Source organism: Hypanus sabinus, chromosome 22, assembly GCF_030144855.1.
Source record: "Hypanus sabinus isolate sHypSab1 chromosome 22, sHypSab1.hap1, whole genome shotgun sequence".
Classification (NCBI taxonomy): Eukaryota; Metazoa; Chordata; class Chondrichthyes; order Myliobatiformes; family Dasyatidae; genus Hypanus; species Hypanus sabinus.
The window spans coordinates 10,010,629-10,032,167 of record NC_082727.1 but is presented as its reverse complement, the minus strand read 5'-3'; the positions used below and the strand labels follow the sequence as shown (position 1 = coordinate 10,032,167).

At 39.5% G+C, this 21,539-nt stretch overlaps 1 protein-coding gene across 6 annotated transcripts in view; it reads left to right on the top strand.

Annotated features, from left to right (window-relative positions):
• Window positions 1-21,539, top strand: part of slf2 (SMC5-SMC6 complex localization factor 2) — an 84,854-nt gene that overhangs the window by 48,763 nt on the left and 14,552 nt on the right. For all 6 annotated transcript variants that reach the window (XM_059947036.1, XM_059947035.1, XM_059947034.1 and 3 more), the window contains exons 8-15: window positions 1,176-1,343; window positions 3,338-3,440; window positions 4,320-4,407; window positions 6,773-6,914; window positions 11,260-11,371; window positions 11,844-12,020; window positions 16,594-16,691; window positions 18,868-18,955. In XM_059947036.1, coding sequence (XP_059803019.1) covers window positions 1,176-1,343; window positions 3,338-3,440; window positions 4,320-4,407; window positions 6,773-6,914; window positions 11,260-11,371; window positions 11,844-12,020; window positions 16,594-16,691; window positions 18,868-18,955 — 976 coding nt within the window. The remainder of the gene's footprint in view (window positions 1-1,175; window positions 1,344-3,337; window positions 3,441-4,319; window positions 4,408-6,772; window positions 6,915-11,259; window positions 11,372-11,843; window positions 12,021-16,593; window positions 16,692-18,867; window positions 18,956-21,539) is intronic.

The window sequence follows — 21,539 nt, the reverse complement described above, 5'->3', positions numbered from 1 at the left end:
CTGCCAGGATATCTTCGTACTTGAGTTCTTCATACAAAGATTGATTTTCTGTATCTTCAATGAATTCCCACCAATTAGTGTCTTAATGAGATTTCAAATGTAGATACTGCTTTGTTTTGTATGGTTGCTTGAGATTTGCATGTTCAATGAAGTAATTGAACACAGAACAACCGGAGTTTGCATTTGCAAATGTTATTGAGAACTCTTTGTTACTGTACGGCATTCTTCCACAACAAAGCGCAGCAACCAAAGCTGTGGTTTTGCTCAGCACTTAGACTGTGGATCTCTGACCCTATTGTTACCAGTTGATATTACTTCATTTTATGTTGTGCAAATATTTTAAAATGGCTGTTGACTGCAAAATTGCCTTTTTCTTAGTAAAACATTAACCAGCAAATTGAGGCACGATCTAAGTAACGGCTATTTCAAAGAAGTTACATGGAGAGTAATATATTAAATCTGTGAAAATATATTTCTTATGTGTAAAATTGGTTTCTCTCCGTATTTAATACTTGCTTTTTGGGTAAGCTTGATGTCCATATTCATCTAAAAAGCTTAATTTTATGTTCATTATTGATTGCCTTGTTTAACTGTGATAACCCACTATCAGATTGTTTGAAAATCCTGATGGTTTGATAAGCTGGTTCATTGGGGCCCTGACGCCCACACTTGTAAGCTCTCTGTGTTTGCTGCAGAGCTTGTTATCCTGTCGCATGACAGAAGTGAATTAAAAGTGAATATTAAATAGAATAAAATTCAGTAGTTTAGGAACTCAGTTGTCAACAAAGTCCTGAACCTGCTGGATAAACTGCATTTTGTTGTATACAGTTCACATTTTGCTCATCTCCCTGAACTCATTTTGTAATTCATAATGTAAAAGAACTGTTGTATTTCAGAAAATAAGTGAATGTATGAAGGGGCAAGTCTGTAAAATGAAAGCTTATGAAGGAAAGGGCAGAACCAACAATTTGGTTAATGCACATAATCTTCTTTGATCTCCTTGTCTGCAAACTGAAGCAGCACTCCTCCCTCCAAACCAGAGGAGAGAAATGCACGTGCGCTTCTTTTAGCAATGATTCAGGACTAAAGTTAATGTTTTTAAAACAGTTTTTTCTTTAGAAGTGTTTATAAAATTGTATGTGCTAATCAATTATCTTCCTTCACTTTGTGTGCAGGGAGTTCTTATGCAAATTCTCTGTAAAATCTGATGGAATACCAGACTTGCATCCTGGAGAAAAGATTTTCAATGTATTGGAGGCTGGAAAACATTTTAACCAGCTCAATCTCAAATTGACTCAGAGTGAACTAACACCTCAAAACCTAGTGGAGAAAACTCTCATTAGGTAAGGAAGGAGTATAGTACATTTTCTCAACAATCGAGTGAAACATATTCCTTTTAATGAATGTCTAATGAGTACTGTCTTGGAACTGGATTGACACTTCAAAGTATGTGCCTATACGCAAGTGAATGTAAATGTCAGTTTGCTATTTTACACAACAAAAATATTTACTTTCTTGTAGGGCATACATTTCAGTGGCCACATTCTTAGGTACAGGCGTGGAACTTGGTGTGGTCTTCTGCTGCTGTAGCTCATTCACTTCAAGGTTCGATGTGTTGTGTGTTCAGAGATGCTTTTCTGCACTCCACAGTTGTTGTAATGTGTGGTTTTTTTGAGTAACTGGCTGCTTCCTGTCTGCTTGAACCTTTTGACCTTTCTCATTGACAAGGCATCTTTGCTCACAAAGCTGCCACTTACTAGATGTTTTTTGTTTTTTTTACACTATTCTCTCTAAACTATATTGTGCATGGAAATTGAGAGTTTTTGAGAAATCACCCCATCTGAGATTCAATGGTCAAAGTCATATTTCTTCCCCTTTCTGATATTTGCACTGAACAATGGTAATGATCTTGTCATGAGGAAACCAACTAAATGGCAGGAGTGTTCAAAGATATTTTCAATCTCTCATTGTTCATCAAGTTCTTACCTGTTTCAAAAGGTCAGCAATCATACCAGTGCACAAGGAGCGTGGGGTGAATGGCTTTAACAACTATCGTCCAGAAGCACTCTCCTCTACTGTGATGAAGTGCTTTGAGAGACTGATTATGGCTAGAATTAACTTCAACCTAAGCAAGGACCTGGACCCACTGCAATTTGCCTATCGCCACAGTAGATTTATGGCTGATGCGACCTCATTGCTCCTCATGCCCCTGTGGATCACCTGGACAATACTAACACTTGCTATTCATTGACACAATCAGCATTTAACACAATCATTCCTACAATTCTGATCAAAAATCTCCAAAACCTGGGCCTCTGTACCTCACTCTGCACTGGATCCTCTACTTCCTAACTGAAAGACCACAGTCTGTGTGGATCAGAAATAACATCTGCCCCTTGCAGATGATCAACACTGGCGCACCTCAGGGATGCATGCTTAGCCACTGCTCTACCCTCTCTTCACCCATGATTGTATGGCTAGGCGCAGCTCAAATGCCATCTGTAAATTTGCTGACAATACAACTATCGGCGGAACTTCAGATGGCGACAAGAAGGCACACAGGAGTGAGATAGATCAGCTGGTTGAGTAGTCTTGCAGCAACAGCCTTGCATTCAATTTCAGTAAAACCAAAGGATTGATTGTGGACACACACCAGTCCTCATCAAGGGATCAGTGGTAGAAAGTTAAAAGAAATTTCAAGTTCCTGGGTATCAACATTTCTGAGGATCTCTCCAAGGCCCAGCATATCAATGCAGTTCCAAAGAAGACAAGACAGCAGCTATATTTCATTAGGAGTCTGAGGAAATTTGGTATGTCACCAAAGACTGTTGCAGATTTCTAGGGATATACTGCGGAGAGCATTCTAATTGGCTGCATCACTGTTTGCTATGGGGTGGGGTGGTGGAGGGGAAGCTACTGTACGGTCAAAATAAGCTGCAGAAAGTTGTGAACTCAGTTAGCTCCATCGTGGGCACTAACCTCCCCAAAATCCAGGATATCCTCAAGGAGCGATGCCTGAAAGTCATTAAGGACCCCCATCATCCAGGAAATGCCCTCTTCTCATTACTGCCATTAGGGAGGCCTGAAGACAACGATTCAGGAATAGCTTCTTCCCCTCTGAATGGACATTGAGCCTATGAACACTATCTGACTACTTTTTTTTTCTTTAATTTATTTACACTTTTTAAATATATATATTTACTATTTTTATTATATATTACAGTGTACTGCTGCAGCACAATGGATTTCATGACATATACCAGTGATATTAAATCTGATTCTGATGCTACTAGCTGGTGTAGTGTTATCTAATGTGTTTGTGTTTTTTGCCTTTCAGTTCTGGAACAAGTCAGCAGATATTTTTATTCACTAATGGGATTGTAAGCCAAACCTATTATGCATCACCATGTCCAGAGCCAGTTTACAAGTTTTTATTTAAGGTATAGAGCACTTTATTTTTATATAGAATTGACACTGATATTAGCATTGGTCAGAATTGACCATGGGGTATTGACATTGTTCTTTCCTGTGCTGACATACAAATGTGTACAGTTTTCACTTTTGTTATTTTTTGTTTTTGAAATGCTTCTGTGCTGGGTAGGAAAACTGCAAACTTCCATCTTGTAGCAAGTTCTGATTCACTGGCATTAGCTGTTGTGTAGTCAGGCTATTAACAGTATGAAACTTAAGTTTTGTTACACTGGCATTTCATTTCTTTTAAGTACTTAATATATGGTACATTACATTAAACATACATAACACAACTAAAATTTCATTTAGGTGGTGTATGAGTATGGAAGATGAACAGCAAAAATGATGGTTTTTGTTGTATAGAACTTTAAAATAGTGGTTTAATTGTAGGTTGATCTTGGAGTAGGTTCAAAGGTCATGAGCCAAAGGACCTGAATCGTGCTATACTGCTCTATATATCCTCTTGTGTCAGCATTCTGGGGCAGTGGGAATTTGGTCAACCTGATGCACAAGTTGGTGCCCTATTTTTGTATCTGTTTCTGTGACTAGATATCAATTTTTGTCACATTCTGCATTTTGAAACCCCACCTGGGTGCGCTACATTTTAAATTGATATTTCAACTCAAGTGTCTCTTTGGGCAATTGAGTTTTTCAACAAAGGTCTTCAAACAAAATGAAAATGACACGTGAAGGTATCAAATTCCAAAGACCTGTTAGTAGGTTAATTGGTCACATGGGCATTATTTGGCAGTGAGGGCTCATTATGCTGTAATATAAATTACTAGGAGTTGATGCAAAACTTGGCACTCTGTATATTTTTTCATAAATGTTTCCGTTTTGCCTTGCAGATGATGAGTGTTCATTCTGATTACATTGTTTCGTTGCATATTTTCAAATCACTTTGGGACATCTGGACTAATGCTGCCAATAGACTAGGTTAGTGCACAATTACTGACTGAAAACTCCTATAAGTTGGTGTTCTTGTTTATTGTCTGTGGGTATGGGGGGAAATTAAGCCTGAGAATTAAGGGTTAACAAAATCATGAGAATAGCAGGGTAAGAAGCAGATGGGGGTCTGTCTCCTTGCACTAAATCCTGTTAGAAATAAAGAACTAGTAATGCACAGATGTAATAAGTCCTGCTGATGATGAAGAACTGGTTACAAACGGATGTTATATGTAAGGAGAAACCATTGGCCTTCAAGGCTACATGATTAATGGCTGGTTTCTTATAATTAATGGGGTGGACCCTTTGGTCTTCAAGGCTACAGGACTAATGGCTTGGTTTCTTCTAAACAATAGAGAATTTATTGTTTATGTGGGGACCCCATGTCTAATTTTGTGTAAGGTATGGGAGCATCTGGAACCTTTTCGATAAGGTTTAAGTAGGAACTCTTGACCTGTGAAAACTGCTGCACTGCGTGTATTTTAAGGTATAAAAGACCATGGTGCTTGTGCTCACTTTGGCAAAGTGGTAGTTGGCTCATTGTGATCATGTAATGAAGTAGTTAAGCTGAATACTGGGGTCTTTGTATTTGTTTAAGTCTAATTGGCGATTGTAAACTTCTCTGACAGTAGGGGAGTAAACAGATAGTGCAAAGGTGGCTCATGGCAGAAGGAAAGCTGCAGTTTCCACTCGCTGAGCTTCGCAGGAAAAGCACACCTCAATCGATGTTTGTTTCTCAGAAGTTCCATTGAAATAGAAATATCTGGCCATAAGACATAGGAACAGAATTGAGCCTGTCCAGTGTACTCTGCCATCCATCATGGCTGATTTATTATCTCTCTCAACCCCATTCTCCTGCCTTCTCCTCATATCCTTTGACACTCTGACTAATCAAGAACCTATCGACTTCCATTTTAAATATACCCAATGACTTGGCTTCCATAACCATCTGTGGCAATGAATTCTACAGGTTTGCCATCCTGTAGCTAAAGAGATGCCTATTCATCTGAGTTTTTAAGGGATATCCTTTTATTCTGAGGGTTATGCCCTCTGGTCCTAGATTCCCCAATTATAGGAAACATTCTCTTCACATCCACTCTATTCAGGCCTTCCAGTATTTGATAGGTTTCAATGGGGTCCTCCCTCATTCTTCTAAACTCCAGTGAGTACAGTACAGGCCCACAGCCATCAAATGTGCCTCAAATGTAAATCCTTGTGTTCCTGGCATCATTCTTTGAAACTTCCACTGGATTCTCTCCAATGCCAGCACGTTCTTTCGTAGATAAGGGGACCAAAAATGCACACAATACTCTTAACTGTGGTTTGATGAATGCCTTGTAAAACCTCAGCATCTTTCAGTAATTTTACTGATAATCCCTTTTAGTCCCCTTTCAAACTAAAGTGTGATAATGGTAGTGAAGAGAGTTCAATGAGGACATGCCTTTTCTGGTATTTCAGATGATTGCAAGAGATGGAACTTATTTCACCATTGGTCTAAGAGAAAATACATGCTGTTTGGGACTTAGTCACAGTGACTTGCAGGAGATTGCCCACAGTGATAGCTGTGGATTGGGTTTCCTCTTTAATTACTGTTGTAGAACATCTGCATGTAGCAACAGTAATTTCATTGAAGTGGCCGAGCTATCACATTGGAAAATTTCTCACCGATAATAGATCTAGCAGAGGAGGCAGATATTAGATGGCAGTTTATAAGTTTCTATGATTAACTGCCTTTGTGCATAACAGCAACTGTTGTCATTGGAACTGTAAAGTGGGCACCGAGGAACAGGGCTTCCCAACCTGAGGTTCACCAACTTCTCTGTTAATGGTGGGGCTCCATGGCCTAAAAAAGGTTGGGAATGCCTGCTGAGAACATAAAAGATGAAATAGAAAAAATGTGTTCATTCTTATGGCAGAGTTAAGAACAGACAATATAAGAATTGAAGTTCCATTCAGGAAATACATGACATGGTATACTGATGAATTATACTTCGCATATTGGCTGTCATGCTCCAGAAGGTTGAAAATTAATCCATTTTGAAGTTCACATCTAAGGTTATTAAGGGTCAGTTGAGCATGAAATAACCTCCTTTTCCTCCTGAAACCTCTGTCCTAGTCCATCAACTTCTCCTGTCTATTTTAGAAGCAGTTTTGCAAAATGATTGAAGATTATTCTTATAGCCAAAATGTTGTTTTGATCTGTGGCCAAAACAGTTTTCTCTTTCACTTGATGCAGAATGATAAAAACCACAAACCATGATTGTTTCAGTAAAATCTATGTACCGGTTATATTTCTGTGGCTCAAAAATGGCAAGGCAGAAATAAATTTTAACCGTACTTTCCTAATTTTTGCTAGTTAACGGTGGCTCCAGTGAGTTTAAGATTTGGACTCCAAGTCTCAAAGACGTAGTGGCTGTATTTCTCAATCTAGGAGCAGAGTTTGACACATTGTTTCCCTTGAGGAACCTTCAGCCAGACTTCACTGAAGCTGACATACTGTAAGTTAACATGTATTATTTTACTCATGGGCATAATAAGCAAATTATTGTTGTGAAAGCTCTTATTAGAAGTTATTTTATCTCAGAATAAACTTTGATCACTGCACCATAGTTGTGTATTTAACCCTTCCAATGCATTGGTAGGTATGGGTATATGTCAATTATAAATCTATAGAAGCAATTTGATTTTCATTTCTGTTGGGGCTTGAAGTTTATCCTCAAACTCCAAAGGAAAACAAAAATGGCAAAATGAAGAATGATAACAGATCACTTGTTTTGCTCTCTACTATCCTAACAGATTCCATAATGAAGTTAATTAACCAAACAATAAATGTGCAATAGACCTAGATATGAGGAAAAGAGTGAGAGATTTTGGAATGGTGGATGCACAGTTCGCTGTTTTTTCTCAGAAGCTTGCCAATGAATGTGATTTGTATCAAATAGTTAAAAATGGTGGTTCTGAGTGCTGCTTCTCTTTCCATTGATGAACTTCAGGATGGCTAATTTGTAAGTCTCTTTGACAGTGCATGCCATCTCTGGGTTATGGACATGAATGAGTTCCCATAATTCAAAAGCCTGATGTATGCAAACAACATAGTTAGCTTTCCTTCTCTCTCCACCTTTAGTAATTATGCTTTCTTATCAGTCTTTTGTGTCTTTGATGCCATTCATTACAATACTATGGAGATATGACTACAATAGATTTTATATAACTTCTGACTTATAGACAATAGGTGCAGAAGTAGACCATTTGGCCCTTCGAGCCTGCACCGCCATTCTGAGATCATGGCTGATCATCTACTATCAATACCCGGTTCCTGCCTTGTCCCCATATCCCTTGATTCCCCTATCCATAAGATACCTATCTAGCTCCTTCTTGAAAGCATCCAGAGAATTGGCCTCCACTACCTTCTGAGGCAGTGCATTCCAGAACCCCACAACTCTCTGGGAGAAGAAGTTTCTCCTTAACTCTGTCCTAAATGACCTACCCCTTATTCTCAAACCATGCCCTCTGGTACTGGACTCTCCCAGCATCTGGAACATATTTCCTGCCTCTGTCTTGTCCAATTCCTTAATAATCTTGTATGTTTCAATCAGATCCCCTCTCAATCTCCTTAATTCCAACATGTACAAGCCCAGTCTCTCTAACCTCTCTGCGTAAGACAGTCCAGACATCCCAGGAATCTACACTCTTGAATCTACACTGCACTTCCTCTACAGCCAGGATGTCCTTCCTTAACCCTGGAGACCAAAACTGTACACAATACTCCAGGTGTGGTCTCACCAGGGCTCTGTACAAATGCAAGAGGATTTCCTTGCTCTTGTACTCAATTCCCTTTGTAATAAAGGCCAACATTCCATTAGCCTTCTTCACTGCCTGCTGCACTTGTTCATTCACCTTCAGTGACTGATGAACAAGGACACCTAGATCTCTTTGTATTTCTTCCTTACCTAACTCTACACCACTCAGATAATAATCTGACTTCCTATTCTTACTCCCAAAGTGGATAACCTCACACTTATTCACATTAAACGTCATCAGCCAAGTATCTGCCCACTCACCCAGCCTATCCAAGTCACCCTGAATTCTCCTAACATCCTCATCATATGTCACACTGCCACCCAGCTTAGTATCGTCAGCAAATTTGCTGATGTTATTCTCAATGCCTTCATCTAAATCGTTGACGTAAATTGTAAACAGCTGTGGTCCCAATATCGAGCCCTGTGGCACCCCACAAGTCACCACCTGCCATTCCGAGAAACACCCATTCACCGCTACCCTTTGCTTTCTATCTGCCAATCAGTTTTCTAACCATGTCAATATCTTCCCCCCAATGCCATGAGCTCTGATTTTACCCACCAATCTCCTATGTGGGACCTTATCAATTGCCTTCTGAAAATCATGGTACACTACATCCACTGGATCTCCCTTGTCTAACTTACTGGTTACATCCTTGAAAAACTCCAACAGATTAGTCAAGCATGATTTACCCTTGGTAAATCCATGCTGGCTTGGCCCAATCCTATCGCTGCTATCTAGATATGCCACTATTTCATCCTTAATAATGGACTCTAGCATCTTCCCCACCACTGATGTCAGGCTGACAGGTCGATAGTTCTCTGTTTTCTCCCTCCCTCCTTTCTTAAAAAGTGGGATAACATTAGCCATTCTCCAATCCTCAGGAACTGATCCTGAATCTAAGGAACATTGGAAAATGATTACCAATACATCTGCAATTTCCAGGGCCACCTCCTTTAGTATCCTAGGATGCAGACCATCTGGACCTGGGGATTTGTCAGCCTTCAGTCCCATCAGTCTACTCATCACCGTTTCCTTCCTAATGTCAAACTGTTTCATTTCCTCTGTTACCCTATGTCCTTGGCCCATCCATACATCTGGGAGATTGCTTGTGTCTTCCTTAGTGAAAACAGATCTAAAGTACTCATTAAATTCTGCCATTTCTCTGTTTCCCATAACAATTTCACCCAATTCATTCTTCAAAGGCCCAACATTGTTCTTAACAATCTTCTTTCTCTTCACGTACCTAAAAAAGCTTTTGCTATCTTCCTTTATATTCCTGGCTAGCTTGCATTCGTACCTCATTTTTTCTCCCCGTATTGCCTGTCTGTTGTTCCTTAAAAACTTCCCAATCATCTGTCCTCCCACTTAACTTAGCTCTGTCATACTTCCTTTTTTTTAATGCTATGCAATCTCTGACTTCCTTTGTCAACCACTGTGGCCCCTTTCCCCCCTTTGAATTCTTCCTTCTCTGAGGGATGAATTGATTTTGCTCCTTGTGCATTATTCCCAAGAATACCTGCCAGTGCTGTTCCACTGTCTTTTCTGCTAGGCTATCCATCCAGTCAACTTTGGCCAGCTCCTCCCTCATGGCTCCATAGTTTCCCCTGTTCAACTGCAACACGGACACCTCCGAGCTGCCCTTATCCTTCTCAAATTGCAGATAAAAACTTATATTATGATCACTACCTCCTAATGGCTCCTTTACTTCAAGATCGCTTATCAAATCCTGTTCATTACATAACACTAAATCCAGAATAGTTTTGTCCCTGGTCGGCTCTCATACAAGCTGTTCCAAGAATGGATCCCGTAGGCACTCTACAAACTCCCTATCCTGTGGTCCAGCACCAACCTGATTCTCCCAGTTCACCTGCATGTTGAAATCCCCCATAACTACTGCGACATTACCTTTGTCACATGCCAACGTTAACTCCCTATTCAAATTGCACCCAATATCCATGCTACTGTTTGGTGGCCTGTAGACAACACCCATTTGGGTCCTTTTGCCCTTACTGTTCCTCAGTTCTATCCACACAGACTCTACTTCTCCTGACCCTATGTCCCCCCCTTGCAAAGGACTGAATCTCATTCCTCACCAACAGGGCCACCCCACCCCCTCTGCCCACATTTCTGTCCCTACGATAGCACATATACCCTTGTACATTCATTTCCCAGGTCTGATCTCCCTGCAGCCATGTCTCCGTTATCCCAATAACATCATAGTTACCCTTTCACACCTGAGCTTCAAGCTCATCCGCCTTATTTCTGCCACTTCGTGCATTCAGATATAGAATTTTTAGCCCATTTCTCCTCTCTCTGTTTGAATCGCTGCCTATTGTGCTTAACCCAGCTCCCCGAACTCCCATCGGGCTATACGCCCATAGAATTTTGTTGTCCTTCCTAAATTTACTTATCAGCAGAATCGACTGATGAATGCCTGAAAAAATGGAACTCGTTCATTACCTGAGGACGGGTGTGTGTGACTGTGGCTGGAACATATTGCTACGGTAGAATTTGAAGTGATACATAGACAATTTTCCATTATCTTAAAAGACTGCCTGCACTGTTTCTCCTGATTGAGTTTACTCTAGACCTATTGAATTCACTTACACTTTTTCCAAAAACATTTGCCAATGTACCTGTGTAACAATCCACTTTGGAGAAGATACCATTGGAAACCAAGTTGTTAAATTTTAAAATCAGTTCCAACAGTCAGTGTACTGGATAGGGTTTAATTCCCACCGTACTCTGTGAGGAAATTGTATTTTCTCCCTGTGACCATGTGGGTTTTTGCAAGTGCTCTGGTTTTCTCCCACGTTCCAAAGATGTATGGGTTAGGGTTGTGGACATGCTTTGTTGGCGCTGGAAGTCTGGTGACACTTGTGGGCTGCCCACTACAATCCTCACTGAGTTGATTTGACACTGATGACGCATTTCAGTAGTATGCTTCGATGTACATGAGACAAATAAAGCTTATCTTTAAAAGCAGTGAATGTGCATTAATGATTGATAGTTTTAAAATGATATAATTTGTTTTCTTTTTAGGTCTGGGCTGCATAATAATAAAGAAAATCATTCAAGGGATAATGTGCCAACCTCTCAAACAGAACCCATCTTCAACACTCTGCCAGAATTTGGCATAAAGAATGTAGTTAAGGTAAAACTGCTTTGTAAGTATATTAACAGAGCAGGTTAATTGTTTCAAAGGTGACTGCAATTTAGTGACACTAATTAGGTTGACTTCCTCTTTTAATCCAGTCAAATTAGTCTGAGCCATTATTTTCCCACTTGATTCTTATAAATGCTCATTAATGGATGATTTGCCAATGTGTCCTCTTTCCCCTTTGGCATATTAGTATGTAATCTTGTTAAGCTTTAAACAGAATTAAGTTAGTACTTGAATAGACGTACAAAAATTGAAATGAAAAATAAGTTTCAAAAGACTTCAGAATAATTGTGCAGACTATAATGTTGCTTGGTATGAAATGAGTTCTCTAAGGTTTGAATCATTAGTTGGAAATTCATGGTGTCTATAGGCAAATTCAGATCTAGATGATTTAGAATATTTTATGCTTTGTTGATCTTGCTCACCTCTAGAGTAATGTCTATTTTTATTTTACTTCAATTAGTTTCTTCTGCTGTGTACCTCCACTTGCTTTGAAGTGTACTCTGATAAAGAGCTAGTACTGCTGATAAGCTTGTTGGGTAGAATCAGCCTTGAACAAGAGCTACAGCTAACGCCTCTGAAAGACTTGCAGTGTTTGCTGGACAACCTTCTCAACAACATCAGGCACTGGAGCACCAGGGTAAGATCAGTTTTAGTGAGTGATGTATGTGATTTAATGGATGCTTTATACTTTAAAGATTTGAATAGATGTTCTGCATAGGTGAACGACATGTATACGTACAATCCTTTGATAAACTCTGGGTCATGTGTGGAATGAATCCTGTCTTATAATATCTAGTGTGTGTGTCTGTGTCTGTCTGTCCTTCACTACCTGTGCCAGGCCCTGCCTAAATTTAGGTCATTCCTTTTAATCTACAGCCTCAGCCTCTACTTCTCCCTCATTTTTTTAAATGAACTCTTTGAAAGGGAGAGTTAAAACTATACCTGCACAAATTCCTGCAGCATCTGGTGACCCTGTGATCACCGCCTCGGAGGTGATCCCTCTTGATGGCACTAAAAACCTCTGCCAACCAACTGGGAGTGTTCAAGGACATCTTCAAGCTCTCACTACTGCAATCAGATTCCCAGCTGCTTCAAATGGATGACTGACAATCATACCAGTGCCCAGGGACCGCAGGGTGAGCTGCCTCAATGACTATCGCCCAATGGCACTCGCATCTACTGTGATGAACTGCTGTGAGAGGTTGGTCATGGCCAGAATCAACTCGAGGACCTGGACCTGCTGCACTTGGCCTATCATCACAATACTGTGGATGCAGTCTCACTAGCTCTCCACTCGACCTTGGATCACCTGGACAATAGCAACACTTACTGTTATTTGTTTATTGGCACAGCTCAGCATTCAACACAATTATACCCTCAGTTCTAATCAACAAGCTGCTAAACCTGGGCCTCCACAGCTGAATGCTTGACTTCTGACACGCAATACAATCAGTATGGATTGGAAGTAACATCTCCTCGTCGCTGTCAGGAGCCCCCATCAAGGACGTGTGGGTAGCCCACTGTTTTACTCTCTCTACATCCTCGACTGTGTGGTTCAGCACATCTGTACGTTTGCTGATGACAGAACTTTTGCTGGCAGAAGTTCAGATGGTGACGAGGAGGCATACATGAGTGAGATAGATCAGCTGGCTGACTGTTGTCACAGATACAACCTTGCACTCAACATCAGTAAAACCAAAGAACCGATTGTGGACTTCAGAAAGGGGAAGTTGCAGGAATACATACCAGCCTCCATTGAGTGATCAGCTGCAGAAAGTGTGAGCAGTTTCAAGTTCCTCGGTGTCAGCATCTGTTGAGGATTGATGCTGGGCCCAGATTGCAAGGAAGACACGATTGCTCTATATTTCATTAGGAGTTTGAGAAGACTTGGTATGTTAACAAATTTCTACAGATATACTGTAGAGGGCATTCTATCTGGTTCCATCAACTGGAATGGAGGGGTGACTGCACACGATTGTGAGAAAGCTACAAGGAGTTGTGAAAACACAGCCAGCTCCCTTGTGGGCGTTAGCCTCCCTAGCATCAAGGACACTTTCAAAAGGTGGCATCTATCATTAAGGAACCCTAATACCCAGAACATGCTGCCTTCTCATTACTACCATCGAGGAGATACAGCAGACTGAAGATACAAACACAGCATTTTAGGAACTGCTTCTTCCCCTTCACCAACAGATTTCTGAATGGACAATGAATCCAATAATGCTACATCACAATATTTTCTTTTATTTTTTGCTCTCTTTGTGCACTACTTAATTTCATTTTTAATATATAAGGTGGACTCCTGTTAATTGGGCTATCAGTTAATTAGGGCAACCACTTATTTGGGACAACTCTTAAAGAACAAAGCAAATTCAGAAAATAGCAAGGATTCCCTTTGTTTATTTGGGAGACTGTGCCACTTAATTAGGGTTGGTGATCATCAACCACATGCACTCATGTAGCTGTTGGACACCACACCGTGCTTTCAGCAAACAATTGTGTCAGCTGAGTGTGCTTGTGTTCTGTTAATCATTTGGGCCAATGGACAATGATAATTCTGGGTTTTTTTGTATTTTGTCTTTTTTAAAAATTTATTTGAGAGCTTTACCATGAAAAGATTTGACACTAACTGAAAAAATGCCCCATTAGACGAAATTAAAAGCTATTGCCTAACACCACTCATCGTCAGTTGGCAGTAACAACTGGAGTGCTGAAATATACGCTTGTTACAACAGCCAGGTAGGCTGTGAGAAGAATGTATTGTGCAAGGAACAACATGGAACATCCCAAAAACGTAAGCGTTGAAGAGATGCTCAGTCAGTGGTCTTCCGTTCTAACTGGACAAGGTGTGCGTATCAGTGAACTAGTGTGGAAAAAAACAAGTCAAAGGAGCTAGCTAATAGGCTGGGTCATGAAGATTTTAAAGCAATAGATGGTTGTCTCGATGGAAGTGTTAGCATCTACAATGCCAATGAAATGGGCCCTTCTTTTTAATCATGACACATCAGATGGTTCCCTTTGCTACAAACATGCAATACTATCGGGTTCAAAGAAAGCAATAGGTCACATGACAGTGTTGTGATGTTTAAATATTACAGGAACTGATAAGAAATTGTTGGTTATTGTGTAAAGTGTTAAACCTTGATGCTTTAAGGGAGTAAGAATGGATAGTTTACCAATCGAATACTATACCTGCGTACACTCAATGAATTCCTCTGTTGATAACCATTTCAAACTAATAGAATTTTATAGTACAGTAGTAATAATACTAGTAGTTTCTAATTTGTCTGTATTTCTTTCAAATACATAATTTGTTATTCAGTTAAATGGTAGTTTGCCTTTATTATACATTTTTAAACATTTCCATGGAACTTTGGATAATTAGGTCAGGCACTTAATTGGGCCAAAACATACAGGTCCTGATGTGTCCCAGTTAACCGGAATTGACTATACTTTTTTATTGTAACTCATAGGCTTTAAAAATTATGTATTGCTGCTGTAAAGCCATATATGCCAGTGATATTAAACTTGATTCTGAGTCTGTGTCCTTCCACCAGCAGTTTCATGAGATGTGAATTTCATAGCAGTGCAGCTGGCATTCTTGGGTCATGCTCTGAGATACATTTGCAAAGACATGGGCAGCACACTAGCTTAGAGGCCAGCATGGCGACTTAGTGCTTAGTGTTACACTTTACAGTGCCAGTGATGGGACAACTGGGGTTCAAGTCCTATTTTGGTGCTGGAAGCTTGGTGACACTAGCAGGTTTCCCTCAGCACATCTTAGGACTGTGTTGGTCATTGACGCAAACAGTGTATCTTTTGATATACATATGACAAATCATAATTATTCTCTTTATAGATATTTGGGTAAGTATATGGATAGGAGTGGTATGGAGGGCTATTGGTCAAACATGAGCAAATAGGATTAGCTTGATGGTCTCCATGGGTGAGTTAGGCCAAAGGCCCTGTTAACATTCTGTCATTTTACCCCAAATACTGCAAGTGGTATTCCCAGCCAGATCCTTGCTTCACTTCCCTCTGAGTGTTCGGCAATGTAGCAGCTGGCTCCAAGTTGGTGCCTTTGGCCAAAGGAGGTCACTCGAACAGCACAGTATGATTTTTCTGTCATGGTATACCAGTATCATCCTGAGCTTCATTCATTCACTGAAATATTGTTGTTAAAACCATGGGAATAATAATGAAATAATCACCACAAACTTGGTTTGGAAGAAAGAAATACAGAATAAGCCTTTTGTTTAAATTGCTGACTGTTGCCTAACCTCTGCCTGTTGTCCTGGACTGGTACATGTAAAAGCTGAACCACGGTGTTGTAAACAATCATCTGTGTGTTAGTCAAATGATATTGTTTGCTTCATAAAGTGATTTGATAAGGTGACATCGTAAGTGATTACACAGAGGTATCAATTAAACTGGTTATGTCATCTGTTCTCCACTGAGTCACTAGTAAATTTGTATTAAACAACTTTATATATAAATTAATCACCGTATTTCAATGGAGATCTCTCAGCCAAATAGTATTTTCTGGTTATCAAGAATTTTTTTTCATTATACCAACAATTTTGTGTTTCTGTATATTTTTTTAAAACCTTGAGTACAATTAGTTATTATAATCAAATACTTTACAGTTTTGTCAAGCCATCTAAAATCTTCTACAGTTGCTTCAAACTAGTACCTCAGGGAGTGACCAAGCAGGAAACATCAGTGATGTGGAATAAGGAGAATGCTGAGGAGCTGAAGCTTTGAAATATTAGTCGTTCCCATTCAATTGGAGTGTGAATTTAAGTGGTTCAGCATGGTTGTGAATACTTAACTTTTAATTGGTTATAAATTTCATGTATATTTCAAAGTAAATTTATTACCAAAGTATGCATATGTCATTATACATTACCCTGGGTTTCATTTTCCGGGTTCAGGATCCATTTTCATTTTCAGATTTATTCATACTCAATTATTTGGATCCTTTAAGCTTTTGAAGATAACAAGCAGAAAAGGAGTAAACACACAAGGGAAAGGTTAAGTTGACTTTGGGGTGGGTTAAAAGGCTGGTCAAAGGGCCTCTTCTGCTGTGCTGTCCCAGGTTCTGTGTTGTTTGTCAGGGAACCAGATATTTGCAAACGTTACAGTTGTTTTTTTTTTGCTAGAATTTGTCAAGCCCACATGCAAATACAAGCTATCTTTGTTTCAAACAGATGTTCGAACTCTGCAAGATAATAAGTGACTTATCAGATCACCATCATAATCTTCTGTACCTAGTTCAGCTGCTGCCTGATTTCTGTACACGAGGAAGGTAATACGTTGTGCTCAATTTGAACATTGTTGATTCTCTTTTAAAGCTGCAGCAATTTATCTCCTGTTTCTCAATAAAACCAGACTCTTCAATCCATTCTATCAAAGAACTAGTCAGATTCCAGTATAGTAAGGGTTAAACTAATGCTGATTACTTGCTATAAAGTGGAATTAATATTTTCTCAAATGTCCTATGCCACAGTGATTCCACAACTCTTAGGAGCACAAGTATGTCACTCAGACACAAAAGTCTGCTCTGAGAACAAGATCTGTATTTTAACTTCATTTTTTTGACCTCGTACCCATTCAAGCTCAAACTCAATATGTTCGTGTTCACGACATTTCTGTGTCCCTGGCTTTTGGGACATCTTGAGCTAAGGTGTAGGGAGTATGGCAGCAGTGTATGCCATGCTCTCTATTTCGTCTAACCATGAAGAGGGAAATGGAAGTCAGAATATTTTAATGACTTACTTCCACTGGATGCTTCTGTTGTCACTCATTGGTCAGATATGTTAAGAGTGTCACAATCTTTATCCTTGAATGTGTACGTCAAAAATTAGTCAGCTCTATCATGGGTTCCATGATAGTATCCAAGGAGGAAGGCAGCATCCATCATTAAGGATCCCCACCACCCATGACATGCTCGTCTTGACACTGTTACCATCGGGAGGGAGGTACAGAAGCCTGAAGGCACACACTCAGCAATTCAGGAACTGCTTCTTCCCCTCTGCCATCAGATTCCTAAATGAACATTGAACCCATGAACACTACCTCACTACTTTTTAACTTCTGTTATTTTGCACTACTTATTTAAACTTAACTATTTAATAGACACATATACTTCATGTAACTCATTTTTTCTCTATAGCTATTTATCTTGTATTTCATTGTACTGTGCCATTAAGTTAAAAATATTAAATATTACATACAAATACCAGAGGGCATATGTACAAAATTAAGGGAGGGAAGTTTAGGGGAGACATCAGGGGTAAGTTTTTTTTTACACAGAGGGTTGTGAGTGCCAGGAATGACTTGCCAGGGATGGTGGTGGAGGCTAAAACATGAGGGGTATTTAAGAGCCTCTTGGACAGGCACATGGATGAAAGAAAAATGGAGGGTTATGGGGTAGTGTGGGTTTAGTACTTTTTTTTAAGGATTATATGGGTCAGCACAACATGGAGGGCTGAAGGGCCTGTACTGTGCTGTGGTGTTCTATGGCTCTATGGATTCTGATCCAAGAGTTCTGCTATTCATTAAAGGCCCAACCATTCATTATGCATGTCCTTGCCTTAATATTCCACCCAACATTCCTAGTTATCTCACATTTTCCAGGCAGTCCAGTAGAGCAGCATTTAGAGCAGTGTTTATGAGCCAGGTTCAATTCCCACCACTCTCTGTAAGGAGTTTGTACCTTCTCTTCGTGACCATGTGGATTTCCACTGGGTGCTCCAGTTTCCCCCTACATTCCAAAGGCATACAGTTAGTCAGTAAATTGTGACAATTTACAATTGTGGGCTACTTGGCACAATCCTCACTAATTGGATCAAAATGACATATTTCACTGAATGCTTTGATGTACATGTGCCAAGTGAATACTACCTCTTTGTTACTATTGACAACATCATCAGTTTTCATGTCATCTGCAAATTTAGTAATCACACCTCCATGATGTGAAACAGTCTTGGCATGAATACTTGTCATTCTCCATTAGTTATAGGTTTCACCTCTCATTCTCTGCCTCCTATTATCAAGCCACTTTTGGATTTTAACTTGTCCTAGGTCCCAATGTCACATACCATTTGGAGCAGCTTAACATGAAGACCACATCAATTGTACTAACTTTATTGACATTATCAGTTACCTCTTTGAAAAATGCAGTCAAATTAGTCCTTCAATGCCAACCCGCACTTTAAAATCTTATTCAGTCCTTCACTAACCTCTGCTTCTCCGAATGCAGATTAATCTTGCTCTTTCGGACTTTTACCCAGTAATTTTTTGTGACTCAGCTCAAGCTTGCTGGCTTGTAATTACCTGGCTTATCTTGCTCCACATATTGAATATTAAGAATAATAGCTTTATTCTTTGTTTGCACTTTTGTTTTTTACTCATTGACAAGGCATTAGTTATCTAATTGTACAGGAACAGTGTTATAAATTAACATACTATTATGCTTCTAGGCAACTCAGAAGGCACCTTAGTTTGGTGATCATTTCAAAGCTTCTTGACAAAGAACATATGTATATACCAAAGGATACAGATTTGAAGGTATGGGGTACAGCTTCGTTGTGACACCAGTTGCATGCTTGCAGGTCACAGTTCTAGTATGCTCAAGTGCAATTAATCATTGTATTCCATATAATGTTAAGTATATTGAATATTGAAACAGGTCGTAATGTCAGATAGAGTTTGGGCAGAAAGATGAGATTTATGCAAAAAAGTTTTTAGGATAATTTTAGTAGGAAGAATGAGTTACTTGTATGTTAAATAATAATTCAGCAGATAGGGGACCATTACTTTTTAAAAATTAGCTGATAAAGTTGTTAATAAAAGACGTGCACCAATACTGTGTGTAGCCATTTTAACCATAGGTCAAATATATTGTCATCTTCCAAAATTCCATCCATTCTAGAATGGTTGCCACAGATTGAAAACTAATAGATGTGACACCACAATGTTTCTTTTAAGAAGTATAAAATGGAAGGTGTAGGAGAGAAATACACAAACTACAGACCAATTAACCTAACTTCATAGTAGAGAAAGCACAATAATCTATTATTAAGTGGTAATGGGGCATATATAATTGGGCAGAGTCGCTATAACTTTATGATAGGGAAATTAAATCCAGCGGATTTTGTATAGAGCAGACTTGAATGCAGAATAGTTAATGCGTTTAAACTTGGTGGCATACGGAATGTAATATGGGGAAATGTGAGAGGGAGAGATTAAAAGTTGGTGTTCAGAGTGTCATGATATCCTATTACTGAAAACAACAAGGGAAAGGGTTTGTTGGCTCTTATTTAATATGGTTTTCAGTACAAGAATAGAAATTTTTCTCCAATTGGATGGAGCCCAGGTGAGACCATATTTAGAATATTTTGTCAGGTGTGGTCTAAGTATTTCAGGAAGAATGTACCTGCTTCTGAGGGAGTACAACGAAGGTTCACTAAATTGACTTGTGGGAGTAATTTTCCCCATGAGAGAAAACAGACTGAGTCTATGCTCTCAGGAATTTTACTGATCCTTCTGGGACTTGACAGGATAGATGCAATGTTGATGTTTGCACCAGCTGGGGTGTCTAGGACCAGAGGGCATAGTCTCAAATCAACGGTACATCTATCCCAAACAAAAAAGAAACTTCTTCTGTTAGCGTATGGTGAATCTTTGGAATTCTCCTGCCCGGTCAGATGTGGAGGTTCAGTGACCAAGTATGATCAACACCAGGGATAAATAACTTTTAGATATGAGGCTGTGAAGAGATACGGGACCAGTTCAAATGGCACCGAGGCAAGTGGTCAACTATAGTCATGAATATCAGAGCAGGAAAGGGGCAGAATGGTCTACACCTGCTCCCATCTGGTCTTTTGTCCTTGGGGGGGGGGGGATAAAAATCTATGTCACTGCCAACAAGATATTATTCCCAGTTTTGGCTGCATTTCTCTAGAAAGGATGTTCCATCAGTGCAGAAAGTTGGTAACACAAGAACAGGAAGACCATGAGTTACAAGTTGAGGATAAAGCAAAATTTGACAAAGGCTCTCCACAATTTTGGAAGGATATAATTTTAATGATTAAAACCATTGATTTATAATTTGGTAAAATGTGAGCTTAAATTATTCACTTACAGAGGTAATCATGGTGTAGAAAGCTTCATTGCAATCAGCAGTGAATGCAGAATCTATGATGACCTTTACAAGCAAGGATTTGATAATGACCTTTACAACCAAATAATTGAAATGTTTTGATGAGCACTGTAAGCAATTGGAGCTTTCAGGAAGCAGTAGAAGCAGGTACGATTACAATGTCTGTGTGACTGCGGAATTCATTGCCACCGATTTCTCTGGAGGACAGATCATTGGGTAAATTTAAAGCAGAGGTTGATAGATTCTTGATTGTCAGGGTGTCAAAGGTTATGGGGAGAAGACAGGAGAATGGAGATGAGAGGGATAATAAATCAGCCATGATGGAATGGCTGAGCAGTCTCAATGGGCTGAATGGACTAATTCTGCTCCTAAGTCTTGTGGTCTAAAAGGCTCAGGAAAAGTTTAGAGCAGGGGTTCCCAACCTTTTTTTTATGCCACGGTTCAATACAATTAAGCAAGTGGTCCATGGAACCCAGGTTGGGAGCTCCTGGTTTAGAGGAATATGGGCTAAAGGCAAACAAATAGGACCACCTTAGTTAGCCAACTTGGATGGCATAACCATGCTGGGCCTGTAGAACTGTATAAGCTCTACAACTGTAGCCATTGGTCATGGGCATAAGAAAGTGATTTCTTAAGCTTAGATGAGTGAGTATTAACATCATTATGATTGATGATAAAAGTTCTTTTGTCTTCCTTGTATCTGCTCTGCAATTATGGATACATCTAAAACATAGCTTATTGTCATATAAAGGAATATATCCATATGTAACTGCAGGGTGTAAATTAGAATTGTTCATGAAAATTATAAGTAAGCTTACTCAATAGATACTGGAAAAAAATTACACCAACGGTGTATGCTTTATCATTTGTATCAATAGGTACATTTAATGTCAGAGAAATGTATACACTATACATCCTGAAATTTTTTCTTTGCAACCATCCACAAAAACAGAGGAGTGCCCCAAAGAATGAATGACAGTTAAATGTTAG